The 14,322-nt window shown below is 41.5% G+C and overlaps 1 protein-coding gene across 1 annotated transcript in view; it reads right to left on the bottom strand.

The window, feature by feature from the left end:
• Nucleotides 1-540: 540 nt before the first annotated feature.
• The window catches only part of LOC133587642 (rho-related GTP-binding protein RhoA-D), a 41,637-nt gene continuing 27,855 nt past the window's right edge, over nucleotides 541-14,322 (bottom strand). Inside the window, exons 3-5 of the mRNA XM_061940169.2 lie at nucleotides 7,299-7,419; nucleotides 6,942-7,072; nucleotides 541-3,498 (exon numbers count right to left, since the gene is read on the bottom strand). Coding sequence (XP_061796153.1) covers nucleotides 3,325-3,498; nucleotides 6,942-7,072; nucleotides 7,299-7,419 — 426 coding nt within the window. The 3' untranslated portion in view covers nucleotides 541-3,324. The remainder of the gene's footprint in view (nucleotides 3,499-6,941; nucleotides 7,073-7,298; nucleotides 7,420-14,322) is intronic.

Below are 14,322 nucleotides of genomic sequence, written 5' to 3'. Positions count from 1 at the left end.
TAGCGCTTTTTCTCTAGTGACTCAAAGCGCTTTACATTTGGGACGGCGTGGCGAAGTTGGTAGAGTGGCCGTGCCAGCATTCGGAGGGTTGCTGGTTACTGGGATTCAATCCCCACCTTCTACCATCCTAGTCACGTCCGTTGTGTCCTTGGGCAAGACACTTCACCCCTTGCTCCTGATGGCTGCTGATTAGCGCCTTGCATGGCAGCTCCCACCATCAGTGTGTGAATGTGGAAATAGTGTCAAAGCGCTTTAGTACCTTGAAGGTAGAAAATCGCTATACAAGTATAACCCATTTATCATTATTTATTTATTTACATAGTGAAACCCAATATCTAAGTTACATTTAAACCAGTGTGGGTGGCACTGGGAGCAGGTGGGTAAAGTGTCTTGCCCAAGGACACAACGGCAGTGACTAGGATGGCGGAAGCGGGGATCGAACCTGCAACCCTCAAGTTGCTGGCTCGGCCACTCTATCAACCGAGCTATACTATGTAACTTGTATATAGTTCAATAAAAAACAGAATTCCAGGCAAACCATTTATTGTCGCAAAAATAGTTTATTAACAATGTTTACTTGGCATCGAACATTCGCTGTATACGTTTACAAAGGCTGTATGACAATAAGCTCACAGGAATGAAAGTGGATCCTGTCATGTCAAATACAGTGGAACCTCCAAAAAATCATTCAAAAAAATGTACCCAACACCTTTGTTCCCTCGTCCTTACCTGTCATGCATCTTAAAAGCATGAGTATTTTTACTTTTGAGTTTGATTATTCAGTAGTTTTGATAGCAACAGTTTGACTCTCTGAACAAATGATCTGTTAGGGGAAAAAAAACAAAAAACATTGAAAGTCAAGCAGCGACTTTGGAGGAGGTTCCACTTGTACTGGCGGAGGAGGGAGAAGAACCACAGAAAGGGTAACGCCGGGAGCTCTGGAGAGGCTGCACATGTAGTAGCATGCACCACCAGGATCTGGGCTCCTCTCTGGGAATGCCACGCCCCCAGTTGTAAGACCTCTGTTACCCAATAAATACTTTTACGCAGCGTCAAGCCACACACCTCAAGATTTTTATCCACTGATAAGTTTTATTATCATTTTTCTTACAGTTCCTTGCAGCGTCAGTGTGCTTGTTGTGCATTATTGCGTGGCAGCCGGAATAAACAACGCGTCATTTTGTCGCCCGACTCGGTTTTTTATGTGCTCGGCCAACAAAGGGCATAAAGTAGCTTAAATTGTAAAGGTTGTAGTTCCTGGGAGGTTGTTACGTGCAACATCTTATCCTGCAACATAGTCTTGAACGGTACATCCAGCAACACAAGCAAAAAGAAGCAGCGGTAAGTCTGCCTGAGGAAGGTGCCTGGGCCTTGTAAGCATCGTGTGTCCGTGGGATGTTGCTTTTAGGGAACTACCGTATTTTCCGGACTATAGAGCGCACCAGTATATAAGCCGCACCCACTAAGTTCTCGAAGAAAAAATGTTTTACCGGATATTAGCCGCACTGGACTATAAGCCGCAGATATATATGTTGTGAAATCAATATTTACACAGAAATATTCTGTACATGTTTATTTACATACCTTAATTGTTTCCAAACGGTGCCTGTAACACGGCTGATCAAACACAACATAAGTCATTGCTGCGGAAGCTAAATAGACTCAATAACTCCAAGGTGACGTTTTGGTGAATTTACTAATGAATTTCTGAAACTGAAACAATACAAAATAATTCCATTGTGAGTTAACAATACAAACAGACACTTGTTAACATGTTTGCATATTAGCCAACGATGCTAGTATGATTACATTTCGATAGCATGTACAAATATGCATGAAAACACTCCTACAGACATCACATTTAGTATGAATTGCTTTAGTTACATTGTAAAACTTACAAACGTTGCCTGGAGTGATGAATGAAGAATCCTTTCGAGCAGAAACGCTATGGACGGTTTTACTTGCAGTTCAAGGCATTAAAACAGGGAGTGCATTTGCAACCTGCAGTGAGCAAACTCGTCCTAAAGATGGCGCCAAAGTACAAACACACCTTTTCAGTGTTTCTGCTTGTGTTTCATGAAAATGATTGAACACAAAACATTATTTCTGTCAGCGAAGAAAAATCCATCAATTATACGCACCACTTCAAAGCGTCGGCTTATAGTCCCAGTGTGTCTGCTTGTGTTCATTGAAAACTATTGAGCACAAAACCCTATGGCCATTAGCAAAAGAAAAATCCATAAATTAGCGGCCCCGTTTTATAAGACGCAGGAAGCGCAGGAAAAAAGTAGTTGGCCTGTAGTTAATTTACGGTAATCATACTCAGATGGTTTTTTGTTGTTGTTGTTGTTTTTGCTCGCCTAGCACATCTTTATAGCTGCTGGAGGTTTTCTGGGGATGTTCAGGACATGTGTTGCAGGTTTGGTCCATCTTCACCAATGTTTGTGTTTGAGCTGTGAGAACTGAAACTTAAGCTTATCTGCTCTGTTAAAAAGAACCAGAACAGAGAAGGCACCAAGAAGGGTGCGGGGGAGAAAAAAAACCCCATTAACTCCTCACTGGGCTGAACACAAAAAGAATGCCGACCCACTGGAAACTGAGACACAAGGAGTTGCGTGAATCGGTTTACCTGTCAAGCACAGATTCCAAAAAAGGGTGGGTCCCAAAACCGCGGAGCTAGTTCTACACGAGGATGTTAGGGTTCTGCAGCCAACATGTTGAGTTACTCACACTACGTCGTGTCGTTTTGAACGGCAAATTGGCAACGCGCGCCGATAAATTTCATCTCGGGTAAAAATGGCAAGAACTCCTTTGTTGGTTGTCAATTGGACGTCGTGGTCAGCGGCGCGGAAAAGCCTCGCCTGCGGTGTCGCTCCCAATGACAAGCGCACACGTGTGCAGACAACTTAGAAAAAGGCACTAGCTGTTACGCACACGTCCAGTTTTGCGGCGAATCATTTTCTGGGGCGGCACCTTCCTCAGAGAGACAGGACGTTAGCGAGGAAAGGATGCTGCCCGCCCTCACTCAACAATATCGCATTCTAACATGGCTGCCTTGTGACAAATACAAAAGAAAACATGCGTGTGTTTAAAGAAAAGCAAAATCAACAAGGAATTGATAACATCCATTTCTAATATGGACAAAGTCCGTTTCCTGTATGTTTGCATACAATCGGCCTGCCTGACTCTTATTGTGAAATGCAGCACACAGTACAAAGATGCCGTTCGATAAAAAGGCCAGTCTGTTTTCTCACGGCGTGTGTGTGCATGTGTGTGTGTGTGTGTGTGTGTGTGTGTGTGTGTGTGTGTGAGTGGACGGATGGCTCACAACAGCGCGCAGGCGCTTCTCTTCTTGCGCTTGCGGACCTGCAGCGCCGCCCTGGTGGCCATCTCGAACACCTCCCGCACGCCATCTTTGGTCTTGGCCGAGCACTCCAGATAGCCGAAGGCGTTGATCCTGGTGGCCATTTCTCTGCCTTCTTCCGTCTTCACCGGCTCCTGCATGTCGAGACAAAAAGAGGTTACCGTATTTTTCGGACTATAAGTCGCTCCGGAGTATAAGTCGCACCGGCCGAAAACGCATAATAAAGAAGGAAAAAAACATATACAAGTCGCACTGGAGTATAAGTCGCATTTTATTTGATAAAACCCAACAACTGTGTTGGTTTTGTTGTTTGAACAAGGTTCATTTTATGCACCAGTAAAAAAAACATGGTAACACTTTAGTATGGGGAACATATTAATTAGTTGCTTATTAACATGCAAATTAGTAACATATTGGCTTGTAACTACCGTATTTTTCGGACTATAAGTCGCAGTTTTTTTTCATAGTTTGGCCGGGGGTGCGACTTATACTCAGGAGCGACTTATGTGTGAAATTATTAATCAAATAATATTATTTATCTCATTCACGTAAGAGACTAGACGTATAAGATTTCATGGGATTTAGCGATTAGGAGTGACAGATTGTTTGGTAAACGTATAGCATGTTCTATATGTTGTAGTTATTTGAATGACTCTTACCATAATATGTTAAGTTAACATACCAGGCACGTTCTCAGTTGGTTATTTATGCCTCATATAACGTACACTTATTCAGCCTGTTGTTCACTATTCTTTATTCATTTTAAATTGCCTTTCAAATGTTTATTCTTGGTGTTGGGTTTTATCAAATACATTTCCCCCAAAAATGCGACTTCTACTCCAGTGCGACTTATGTTTTTTTCCTTCTTTATTATGCATTTTCAGCCGGTGCGACTTATATTCCGAAAAATACGGTAGTCATTATTAAGTGCTTATTAATGCCTTATTCGGCATAGCCTTATTATAACCCTAACCCTCTAACCCTGACCCTAACCCTAACCAAATAACTCTAAATTAAGTCTTTATTACTTAGAATATGTTCCCCTAGTGTCCAAATAACTCTAAATTAAGTCTTTGTTACTTAGAATACGTTCCCCATACTAAAGTGCTACCAAAAACACTTTGTCTTGAATTTGAAAAAAACAAACATTTTAGTTTTCATTAAAGAAGGGTTCGGTGAATGCGCATATGAAACTGGTGGGGTTCGCTACCTCCAACAAGGTTAAGAACCACTGCTCTAGGAAGAGTCCTGGTGGTTCTAAACTTTTTCCATGGAGGCCACTGTGCTCACTGGGACCTTCAAAGCAGCAGATATTTTTCTGTACCCTTCTCTAGATTTGTACCTCGAGACAATCTTGTCTCAGAGGTCTACAGACAATTCCTTCAACTTCATACTTGGTTTGTGCTCTGCCTACCTACTCAGTGGCCTAGTGGTTAGAGTGTCCGCCCTGAGATCGGTAGGTTGTGAGTTCAAACCCCGGCCGAGTCATACCAAAGACTATAAAATTGAGACCCATTACCTCCCTGCTTGGCACTCAGCATCAAGGGTTGGAATTGGGGGTTAAATCACCAAAAATGATTCCCTGGCGTGGCCACCGCTGCTGCCCACTGCTTCCCTCACCTCCCAGGGGGTGAACAAGGGGAAGGGTCAAATGCAGAGGACAAATTTCACCACACCTATTGTGTGTGAAACAATCATTGGTACTTTAACATTAGCCATGCACTGTCAGGTGTGGAACCTAATATATAGAAAAGTGTGTGTCTTTCCAAATCATGTCCAATTAACTGAATTTCCCACAGGTGGACTCCAATTAAGCTGTAGGAACATCTCAAGGACGATCAGTTGAAACAGGATGCACCTGAACTCACTGTTGAGCTTCAATGCGAAGGCCTTTTTGATTGATTGAGACTTTTATAAGTAGGTTGCACAGTGAAGTACATATTCCGTACAATTGACCACTAAATGGTAACACCCCAATAAGTTTTTCAACTTGTTTAAGTCGGGGTCCACTTAAATTGATTCATGATACAGATATATACTATCAGATATATACTATAATCATACTACAGTCATCACACAAGATAATCATCAGGGTGTATACATTGAATTATTTACATTATTTATAATCCGGGGTGTGGGATGTGGGGGGGGGGTGTTAGGTTTGGTTGTTATCACTTCAGTCATCAACAATTCTATCATCAGAGAAATGGACATTGAAACAGTGTAGGTCTGACTTGGTAGGATATGTACAGCAAGTAGTGGACATAGAGAGAGAGAGAGAGATCAGAAAGCATAAGAAAAATAATCTACATTTGATTATTTACAATCCGGGGAGGGTGTTAGTTTAGGGTTGAAGTTGCCTGGAGATGTACTTTTATTGCGGTTTTGAAGGAGGATAGAGATGCCCTTTCTTTTATACCTGTTGGGAGCGCATTCCACATTGATGTGGGATAGAAAGAGAATGAGCCAAGACCTTTGTTAGATCGGAATCTGGGTTTAACGTGGTTAGTGGAGCTCCCCCTGGTGTTGTGGTTATGGCGGTCATTTACGTTAAGGAAGTAGTTTGACACATACTTCGGTATCAGGGAAGTGTAGCGGATTTTATAGACTAAGCTCAGTGGAAGTTGTTTTACTCTGTCCTCCACCCAGAGCCAGCCCACTTTGAAGAAGTGGGTAGGAGTGAGGTGTGATCTGGGGTGGAGTCCAGAAGTAATCTGACTAGCTTGTTCTGGGATGTTTGGAGTCTAGATTTGAGGGTTTTGGAGGTGCTAGGGTACCAGGAGGTGCATGCGTAATCGAAAAAGGGTTGAACGAGAGTTCCCGCTAGAATCCTCATGGTGCTTTTGTTGACCAGAGAGGAGATTCTATAGAGAAATCTCGTTCATTGGTTGACCTTTTTGATTACCTTGGTTGCCATTTTATCACAGGAAAGATTAGCCTCTAGAATGGAACCTAGGTAGGTGACTTCATCTTTCCTGGTGATAACAATGTCACCCACTTTTATAGTGAAGTCATTGACTTTCTTAAGGTTGTGAATACTTAAGTACCTGTGATTTCTTACTTTTTTATTTCTATACATTTGCATAAATCTCTAAAAAAAACATTTTCACAATGTCATTATGGGGTGTTGTGTGTAGAATCTTGAGGACAAAAATGAATTCATCCCATTTTGGAATAAGGCTGTAACATAACAAAATGTGGGGAAAGCGAAGCTCTGTGAATACTTTCTGAAATGCCTTCTTTTCTAAGTCTCTTTGCTAATTATATAGATACAAAAATGAATCATATTTAATTTTGATTACCAGTAATTAAAATGATCTGATTAAAGTTCTTTGACATCACTGGTAAAGAATGAGTAAAAGTACACAATAAATTCTAGCATCAAGCCTTGATTTTGGACAACACACTTCCATTACACTATTGTTGGATCCATTTCAAATTGTATAAAATGAAATACTATAATATTGGACCTTTAACCTTGCAGATGATCTCACGATTTTGGGTCTCAAAAGGTCAAGTGCATGCTTGCACTTGACCTCAACATCCGACACGGTTGACCTTTCTCGAGCCAGTGTACCTGCTTCATCTTGGCCAGCTCTCTCCGCGTGTGATCGTCGTTCCTCAGGTCTTTCTTGTTCCCCACCAGGATGATGGGAACGTTGGGACAGAAGTGCTTCACCTCAGGCGTCCACTTCTCTGGAATGTTTTCTGTCCCGAGAAAGAGAAAGTGAGAGCATGCAAGATGAAATACTCAGGCGGGACAACTATAAAAGGGGACAGAGTCACTTCTCGTGATGGATTGTTCTGCAGCTTGCTGAAGGCAAGGGTTAGTTTTTTTTTAGCTGCACTAATCTTTGGCTGCTATGTATAAAATAACCACTTAATTTGTCAAAGTCATTTTTTAAATTTACTATTTGGGTAAGGCAAAACATACCTAAACTGTCTGGGCTATCAATGGAAAAGCACATTAAGATGACGTCAGTGTCCGGGTAGGAGAGAGGCCTCAACCTGTCGTAGTCCTCTTGGCCTGCAGTATCCCACAATGCCAACTCCACCTGCGGGGGAAAAAACAAAATGAAGTATTTGCTAGTTTTCCCCCTCAGTTGTTGCAAAAAGTCATTAGTGCGGTAAATAACCGTCATTTGACTGACAGCCATGTTCGCCAATCAGAATTGTTGAGTCTCGCTTTTGGTAGGTAGGCAGGTCTTTATCGTCATTGCACAAGTACAACAAAACTTTGTTTTCAGCACAAACCCGTCCAAGATTAGACAAACAAACAGTGTACAGGGTTACAGAACAGTAACGCTGATGGGTCGCCACTTGTCGGCCCGTAAAAGATAACAAAAAGGTAAACGCTGGGGTGAGATGAGTAAAAAAATACAATGCAAAGCACATATACACAGGGGCGCCGAAAAGGGGGGGTAAAGGAGACGGATTCTAGGGGCCCATGATGGAGGGGGGCCCAGAGAGGCCCCTAATGATGAGGAAATTATAATACAGAAAAAATAATGACACTGTGTTGGGGCCCTGTAAAGATTCTTTTCATGGGGCCCAAAATCCCTAGCGGCGCCCCTGCATATACATATTACAACATCTCGAGATATCTGGCAAGAGGGGAGGGAGTGGGGGCCATGGTGGCAGGCTGCAGCTCTTCAGGCGCTGCCCGGCCGTCCAAGGGCGTTGGATGGGGTGTGGGGTATCTGTGTGTGGCGTATATTTTTGTGGATGCATGTGTGTGTAAGCCTGCCACGTGTCGCCATACTGCGGTCTTGGTGTCGTGTAGTTGCTAGTCCAAAGTCAACATGGGACAATGGAAAAAGGAGGATTACCTCCAAATTCTTCAGGACAACCTAAAATCATCAGCCCGGAGGTTGGGTCTTGGGCGCAGTTGGGTGTTCCAACAGGACAATGACCCCAAACACACGTCAAAAGTGGTAAAGGAATGGCTAAATCAGGCTAGAATTAAGGTTTTAGAATGGCCTTCCCAAAGTCCTGACTTAAACGTGTTGACAATGCTGAAGAAACAAGTCCATGTCAGAAAACCAATACATTTAGCTGAACTGCACCAATTTTGTCAAGAGGAGTGGTCAAAAATTCAACCAGAAGCTTGCCAGAAGCTTGTGGATGACTACCAAAAGCGCCTTATTGCAGTGAAACTTGCCAAGGGACATATAAGCAAATATTAACATTGCTGTATGTATACTTTTGATTTGCTCACATTTTCAGTAGACCCATAATAAATTCATAAAAGAACCAAACTTCATGAATGTTTTTGTGACCAACAAGTATGTGCTCCAATCACTCTATCACAAAAAAATAAGAGTTATAGAAATGATTGGAAACTCAAGACAGCCATGACATTATGTTCTTTACAAGTGTATGTACACTTTTAAACACGACTGGACGAATCGCAAATGTCTGCAACTGCTCAACATTTCACTTCTTAAGCTCAAATGAGTAGGAAATTGAAGTGTTAGATATGTTGCTTCCGCAATCATTGCTCAGAACTAATCAGCTTGTTGTCACCGTTGTGGAAATGAACACGGGGCTTGGTTGGCATCATCCCTTCAAGCCACTGATTAATTCAATTAGAGAAAGTGGGAGATTAGCAGGCATCAAATTTTCTGTGCTTGCACGGGGCAACAACAGCCACTTCTCACAGAAAGGTACTGCAATCTTTGGATAATCTTTTAGCTGACTTGGTGAATTCAAGCTAAAAAAAAAATAGCGTTAAAATAAAAACGACCTTCACGCTATAAAGCCCAAAGACAAAGCTGCGGCCACAGACAGGAGCGCAGGCATCAGTCGGCGGTCCCAAAATAGAGGTCTGCAGAGGCAGAGGGTGGGAGGTGGCAGCACGATGTATGAGCAAACGTTCCCGCTGGAACTCTTGCGCGCGGCAGACTTTTGGGAGCAAAGGCAGCAAGAACCAGAAACCCCTATTTTTAGAAAACGCCCTATCCATCGAAGGTGGGAGATTTGAGTGAAAGCACAAATCCACTTCATCTGGTTGTATAATGCTCTAAATCTTAGGGGGCGGTAGGAACCCTTGAATAGTCATAATTATCCCCCACTGGACTCAAAAGTTGAACTTTTCCGCCCGAAAACGGTTAACCCCTCCTTGGCACCTTGTCCGGAGTGCAAAAATGACAGGAAATTGAAAAGTTTGTTATCTTGAGGGATGAGGAAGGTCCCGAGGGATGCATGGAGGAGGAGGATTTGGAGGAGATGTTGTTGTTGCTCGTCTGAACAGGAAACCGAGGGAGGTAGGAGTCATTTCCTGTTTTGCCAAGTGGTGATCCCGGAGGAGGGACCAGCTCAAAAGAACAAATCCCTTTGATAATACGAGCCATCGGCAACTCACACAACACTTTTTGATGCAAAACTCCTTGATTGCAACAGTAATAGGATGTGTTCATACTTGTCTTGGGCTATTTTTTACACTGCAGCCCAAAGTGGACCAAATCTGAATTTTTCAAAATTCAATTTTTTTTCCAGCTGACTGTTTGGATTACCCTTAGAAGATTCCAGTATGAACGCGCACAGGACACAATGTTTCCCCAATGTGGCCTCGACATCACTTACATGCGCACTTCGATAAAGTGAAAACAAAAGAAGTTGACCGGATTCCGTAAATCAGGGGTGCTCACAGTTTTTCTGCAGGCGAGCTACTTTTCAATTGATCAAGTCGTGGGGATCTACCTCATTCATATATATAATTTATATTTACTTATTTATGAAACATATGTTTTTGTTAACAAGTTAAAGGTGTTTAATGATAATACAAGCATGTTTAACACATATAGTTAATATTGTTATTAATTAAAGGTGTTTAATGAAAATACAAGTATGTTTAATACATATAGTTAATATTGTTAATAAATTAAAGGTGTTTAATGAAAATACAAGTATGTTTAACACATATAGTTAATATTGTTAATAAGTTAAAGGTGTTTAAAGATAATGCAAACATGTTTAACACATATAGTTAATATTGTTAACAAGTTAAAGATGTTTAGTGATAATGCAAGCATGTTTAACACATATAGTTAATAAATTAAAGGTGTTTAATGATAATACAAGAATGTTTAACACATAGTTAATATTGTTAACAAGTTAAAGGTGTTTAGAGATAATACAAGCATAATTAACACATATAGATTCCTTTCTTTCATGAAGACAAGAATATAAGTTGGTGTATTACCTGATTCTGATGACTTGCATTGATAGGAATCAGACAGTGGTGCTGATAAGGTCCGCATTTTCGAATGGAGGAGAAAAAAAGTCCTCCTTTCTGTCTAATACCACATGAAAGTGGTTGGTTTTTGGCATCTTATTTATCCAGCTTCCGTACTCCTTTGTATACACTTTACAAGAAATACATTGTTGGCAAACTCCGTAGCTTGCTAGCTTGTGCACGCCAGCTTTCTGAGACTCTTATTTTGGTAGCGCAGGCAGGATGAAGCAGCGCTTTTATTGTGCAACTGTGCAGTCGATCTTTGGAGTTTTGACGACAGGTACGGCGCCAGAGTCTGTTGAAATAAAGTGTTTCTCGCCTTCCAGTCGGTAATTTTAATGAGCTGGCAGCAGCCAGCGTCATCTCAGAAGACCCTCGGGTGCCGTGAATGTCAATCAAGTGACGAAAGTGACGTCATAGTGAAGATTTATGATCGCTCATTTTTAGGACTATTTTTTTAATGGCTGGCTGGTGATCGACTGACACACCCTCCGAGATCGACAGGTAGCTCGCGATCGACGTAATGAGCACCCCTGCCGTAAATGAACGAGGAAGTCGTTACTACTACTACTTTGCAAAATAAAAGTCACCACACATTAAAAAATTAGGTTGTTTTTTTTAAGGGGAAATCAATTAAAGTAATATAATGGACACTTAGTGGCGGCCGAGGGTGGAGTCTCTTGGTTGCTTTGTTGGGTCTGCTCCTGTCTCTGGCCATGCTCCCCCCACCCCAGCAGACGATGGCGTGGAACACCGCAGAGGCCTCATGTTTTTTCCCGCTACTTGGTGCGCAACGTTGACCGCCGTACCAAGTGGATTTCTGCCATACGGAGCATGATACGGAGGGATCACTGGACTCCTACAGAACACTCCAGACTAAGGCTGAAACGACGCGTCGACGTAGTAGACGTCATCGATTACGTAAATATGTCGACGCCGTTTTTGTGCGTCGACGCGTCGCATACTTTATTTCCTTGAATAGCCTCCGGGGCACTAATTAATTTAAAACCTCTTCTCACTCCTGCGCTTACCAAAAGGCGTGGGGTAAATTTAGGCCTGCGCTTATAACTTTGAGTGATGTAAGGATATCATCATGAAAAGCACATTTAATAAAAAAAACGTTATTATGGTCTTACCTAGGGATGTCCCGATCCGATATTTGGATCGGATCGGCTGCTGATATTTGCCAAAAATTGCGTATCGGCAAGACATGGGAAAATGCCGATCTACACTCAGTTAAAAAAAAACTCCGGTCCGTGTTTTCCAACGCACCGATTTAAATAATACATTCCACTTTTCTGCTGCTCCCTAATTTCCGTTCCACATTTTCCAGCACACCTTCAACACATCCACAGGTCTGTGAATTCTCACGCAGTTGCTTTTAGCTGCTGGCATTACACGACAGGCTCTTCTCACTCTTTCCTGTGTCTCCCTCTCACAGACAGCAAGTGCACCTTCTTACACACGTCACATACTGTCACGTCATACGTCACATCATACGTCACATACTGTCGAGTCATACATCACATACGTATACGCCCTCCCCGAGCAGAGAGGTAGCAGCATGGCTAATGTTAGCTGTGATGCTAGCGCAGCCGTGCGAGCAACGCTCCCTCTAAGGTGCTCGCCTGTGCAATTGCGCACTGTTTAAGCGTCCTCTGCGCATAGCAAATCTATGCCACGCACAAAATCAAAAAAAAAAAAAATAAGCGCATAACAATTTTCGACACACGGACACGACAGAGAAAACAGTTTTCGTCATCATTGTTCAAATATTGTGACGTCTGTCGAGACGCTTATCTCCATTCGGTGCCACACGTCCATACCATCAAAATGCCGAGGCAAAAATTTCCACATCAACACCGTATGAAAAAATTTGTAATTTTTTTAGTTGTGATTTCCTTCTCTGCATGAAAGTTTAAAAGTAGCATATATTAATGCAGTATAAAGAATAATGTTTTAATGTAGACATGCAAGCCTTGAAAGAACATTTTGAAAATCAAGACTACATTTCCTGCAAATGGGTGCATTTCTACCCTATATTTTAACTTTAGATTTATTCTCATATCAAACTCTTTTGGCTGTCTTTTTGACACTTACATCCGGTGCCCCCCTCCACACCCTGGATTATAAATAATGTAAATAATTCAATGTGATTATCTTGTGTGATGACTGTATTATGATGATAGTATATATCTGATAGTATATATCTGTATCATGAATCAATTTAAGTGGACCCCGACTTAAACAAGTTGAAAAACTTATTCGGGTGTTACCATTTAGTGGTCAATTGTACGGAATTGACCACTAAACTAACACTGTGCAACCTACTAATAAAAGTCTCAATCAATCAATCAAAACACATAGAATCATCATACTGCTGTGATTATATGCATCAAGTGTTCATTCAAGGCTAAGGCAAAATATCGAGATATATATTGTATATCGCAATATGGCCTTAAAATATCGCAATCTTAAAAAAAGGCCATATCGCCCAGCCCTAGTTCAATGATGCCATTTCTGTTTGTCATGTATAATTTTGTCTATTTTGTGTTTATCCTTGAATAAACAGGTCAGTTTCTTGTTACCAACCATTGTGTATTATTCAAACTCCCCTAATTCAGCTGGCTAGTTGTTATCAAGAGTACTAAAACCCTTGTCAACATGATTCTGACAACTAAGTAGGCTAAATAACTTTAAACTTTAATACATGCTCGGATAGGCCAGTATCGGTCAGTATCGGTATCAGTCAGTATCGGTATCGGATCGGAAATGCAAAAACAATATCGGTATCGGATCGGAAGTGCAAAAACCTGGATCGGGACATCCCTAGTCTTACCTTTACTTATAAATGAGTATTCTGATCAAAAGCATCGATAACTTGTTTATAGAAGTCTTCCTTATCTTTCTTCAGTTTTAAAAGTCTCTCTGTCTCGATGGAGATATTCCTTTAAGTATTACCTCCTGCTTCGATTGAAAGTCCAGTTTAGAAAACTGTTTTATTTTAGATATGTAATCCTCCATGTTAAAAGTGCAAGCAAACGATCGCTGCTCACTCTTGTTGCTTGTTGTCTTCTTCTGCAGCACCAGTCTTCTGCAGTACAGGTAGTCGCAAGAAGGATCACTAGCGCCCTCTACCAGCAGGAGGCGGGAGTCATTTAATGACTCATATTTGACACACGCAGCTACGGTATATTAATAAAACATAGCTGCTTACTGTTCTTTTTAGCATATTCAATAGCTTGGACCTTAAATCCTACTGAATAGCTCTTAATCTTCTTCCCTTTATGCGATTTCAAATGATTGAAATCAGCCTCCTCCATTTTGAAAATGATGACTCGTGACGTGACGAGTTTGATCCCGCGGAAGTTCTAGGCATATGCTAATTATTTTGCGAAACGAGTTTGACCCGGCGGAAATTCTAGACATGCGCTAATAAAAATAATATTTTGCGAAACGAGTTTGACCCAGCGTTAATCCTGAGCCGGCGGTAATGCTAAGCATGCGCTAATTCTTTTGCGAAACGAGTTTGACTCGGCAGTAATTCGAGGCATGCGAATACTATATACCCGGCGCCCAATTCAAGGAAATACGCACTTTTTTGTATTGGATGTTTATCTTTATTTTTGCACATTTTAAAGCAAAATAAGCAATAATTTTACTTTTGAAATGCTTATACTATTGCAGAAAATAAGATTTGCACAGGATGTTTACTTTTATA

This window comes from Nerophis lumbriciformis, linkage group LG03 (assembly GCF_033978685.3).
Source record: "Nerophis lumbriciformis linkage group LG03, RoL_Nlum_v2.1, whole genome shotgun sequence".
NCBI classification, from domain to species: domain Eukaryota; kingdom Metazoa; phylum Chordata; class Actinopteri; order Syngnathiformes; family Syngnathidae; genus Nerophis; species Nerophis lumbriciformis.
The sequence above is the reverse complement of the archived record's forward strand: the minus strand, read 5'-3'. Positions and strand labels throughout refer to the sequence as shown.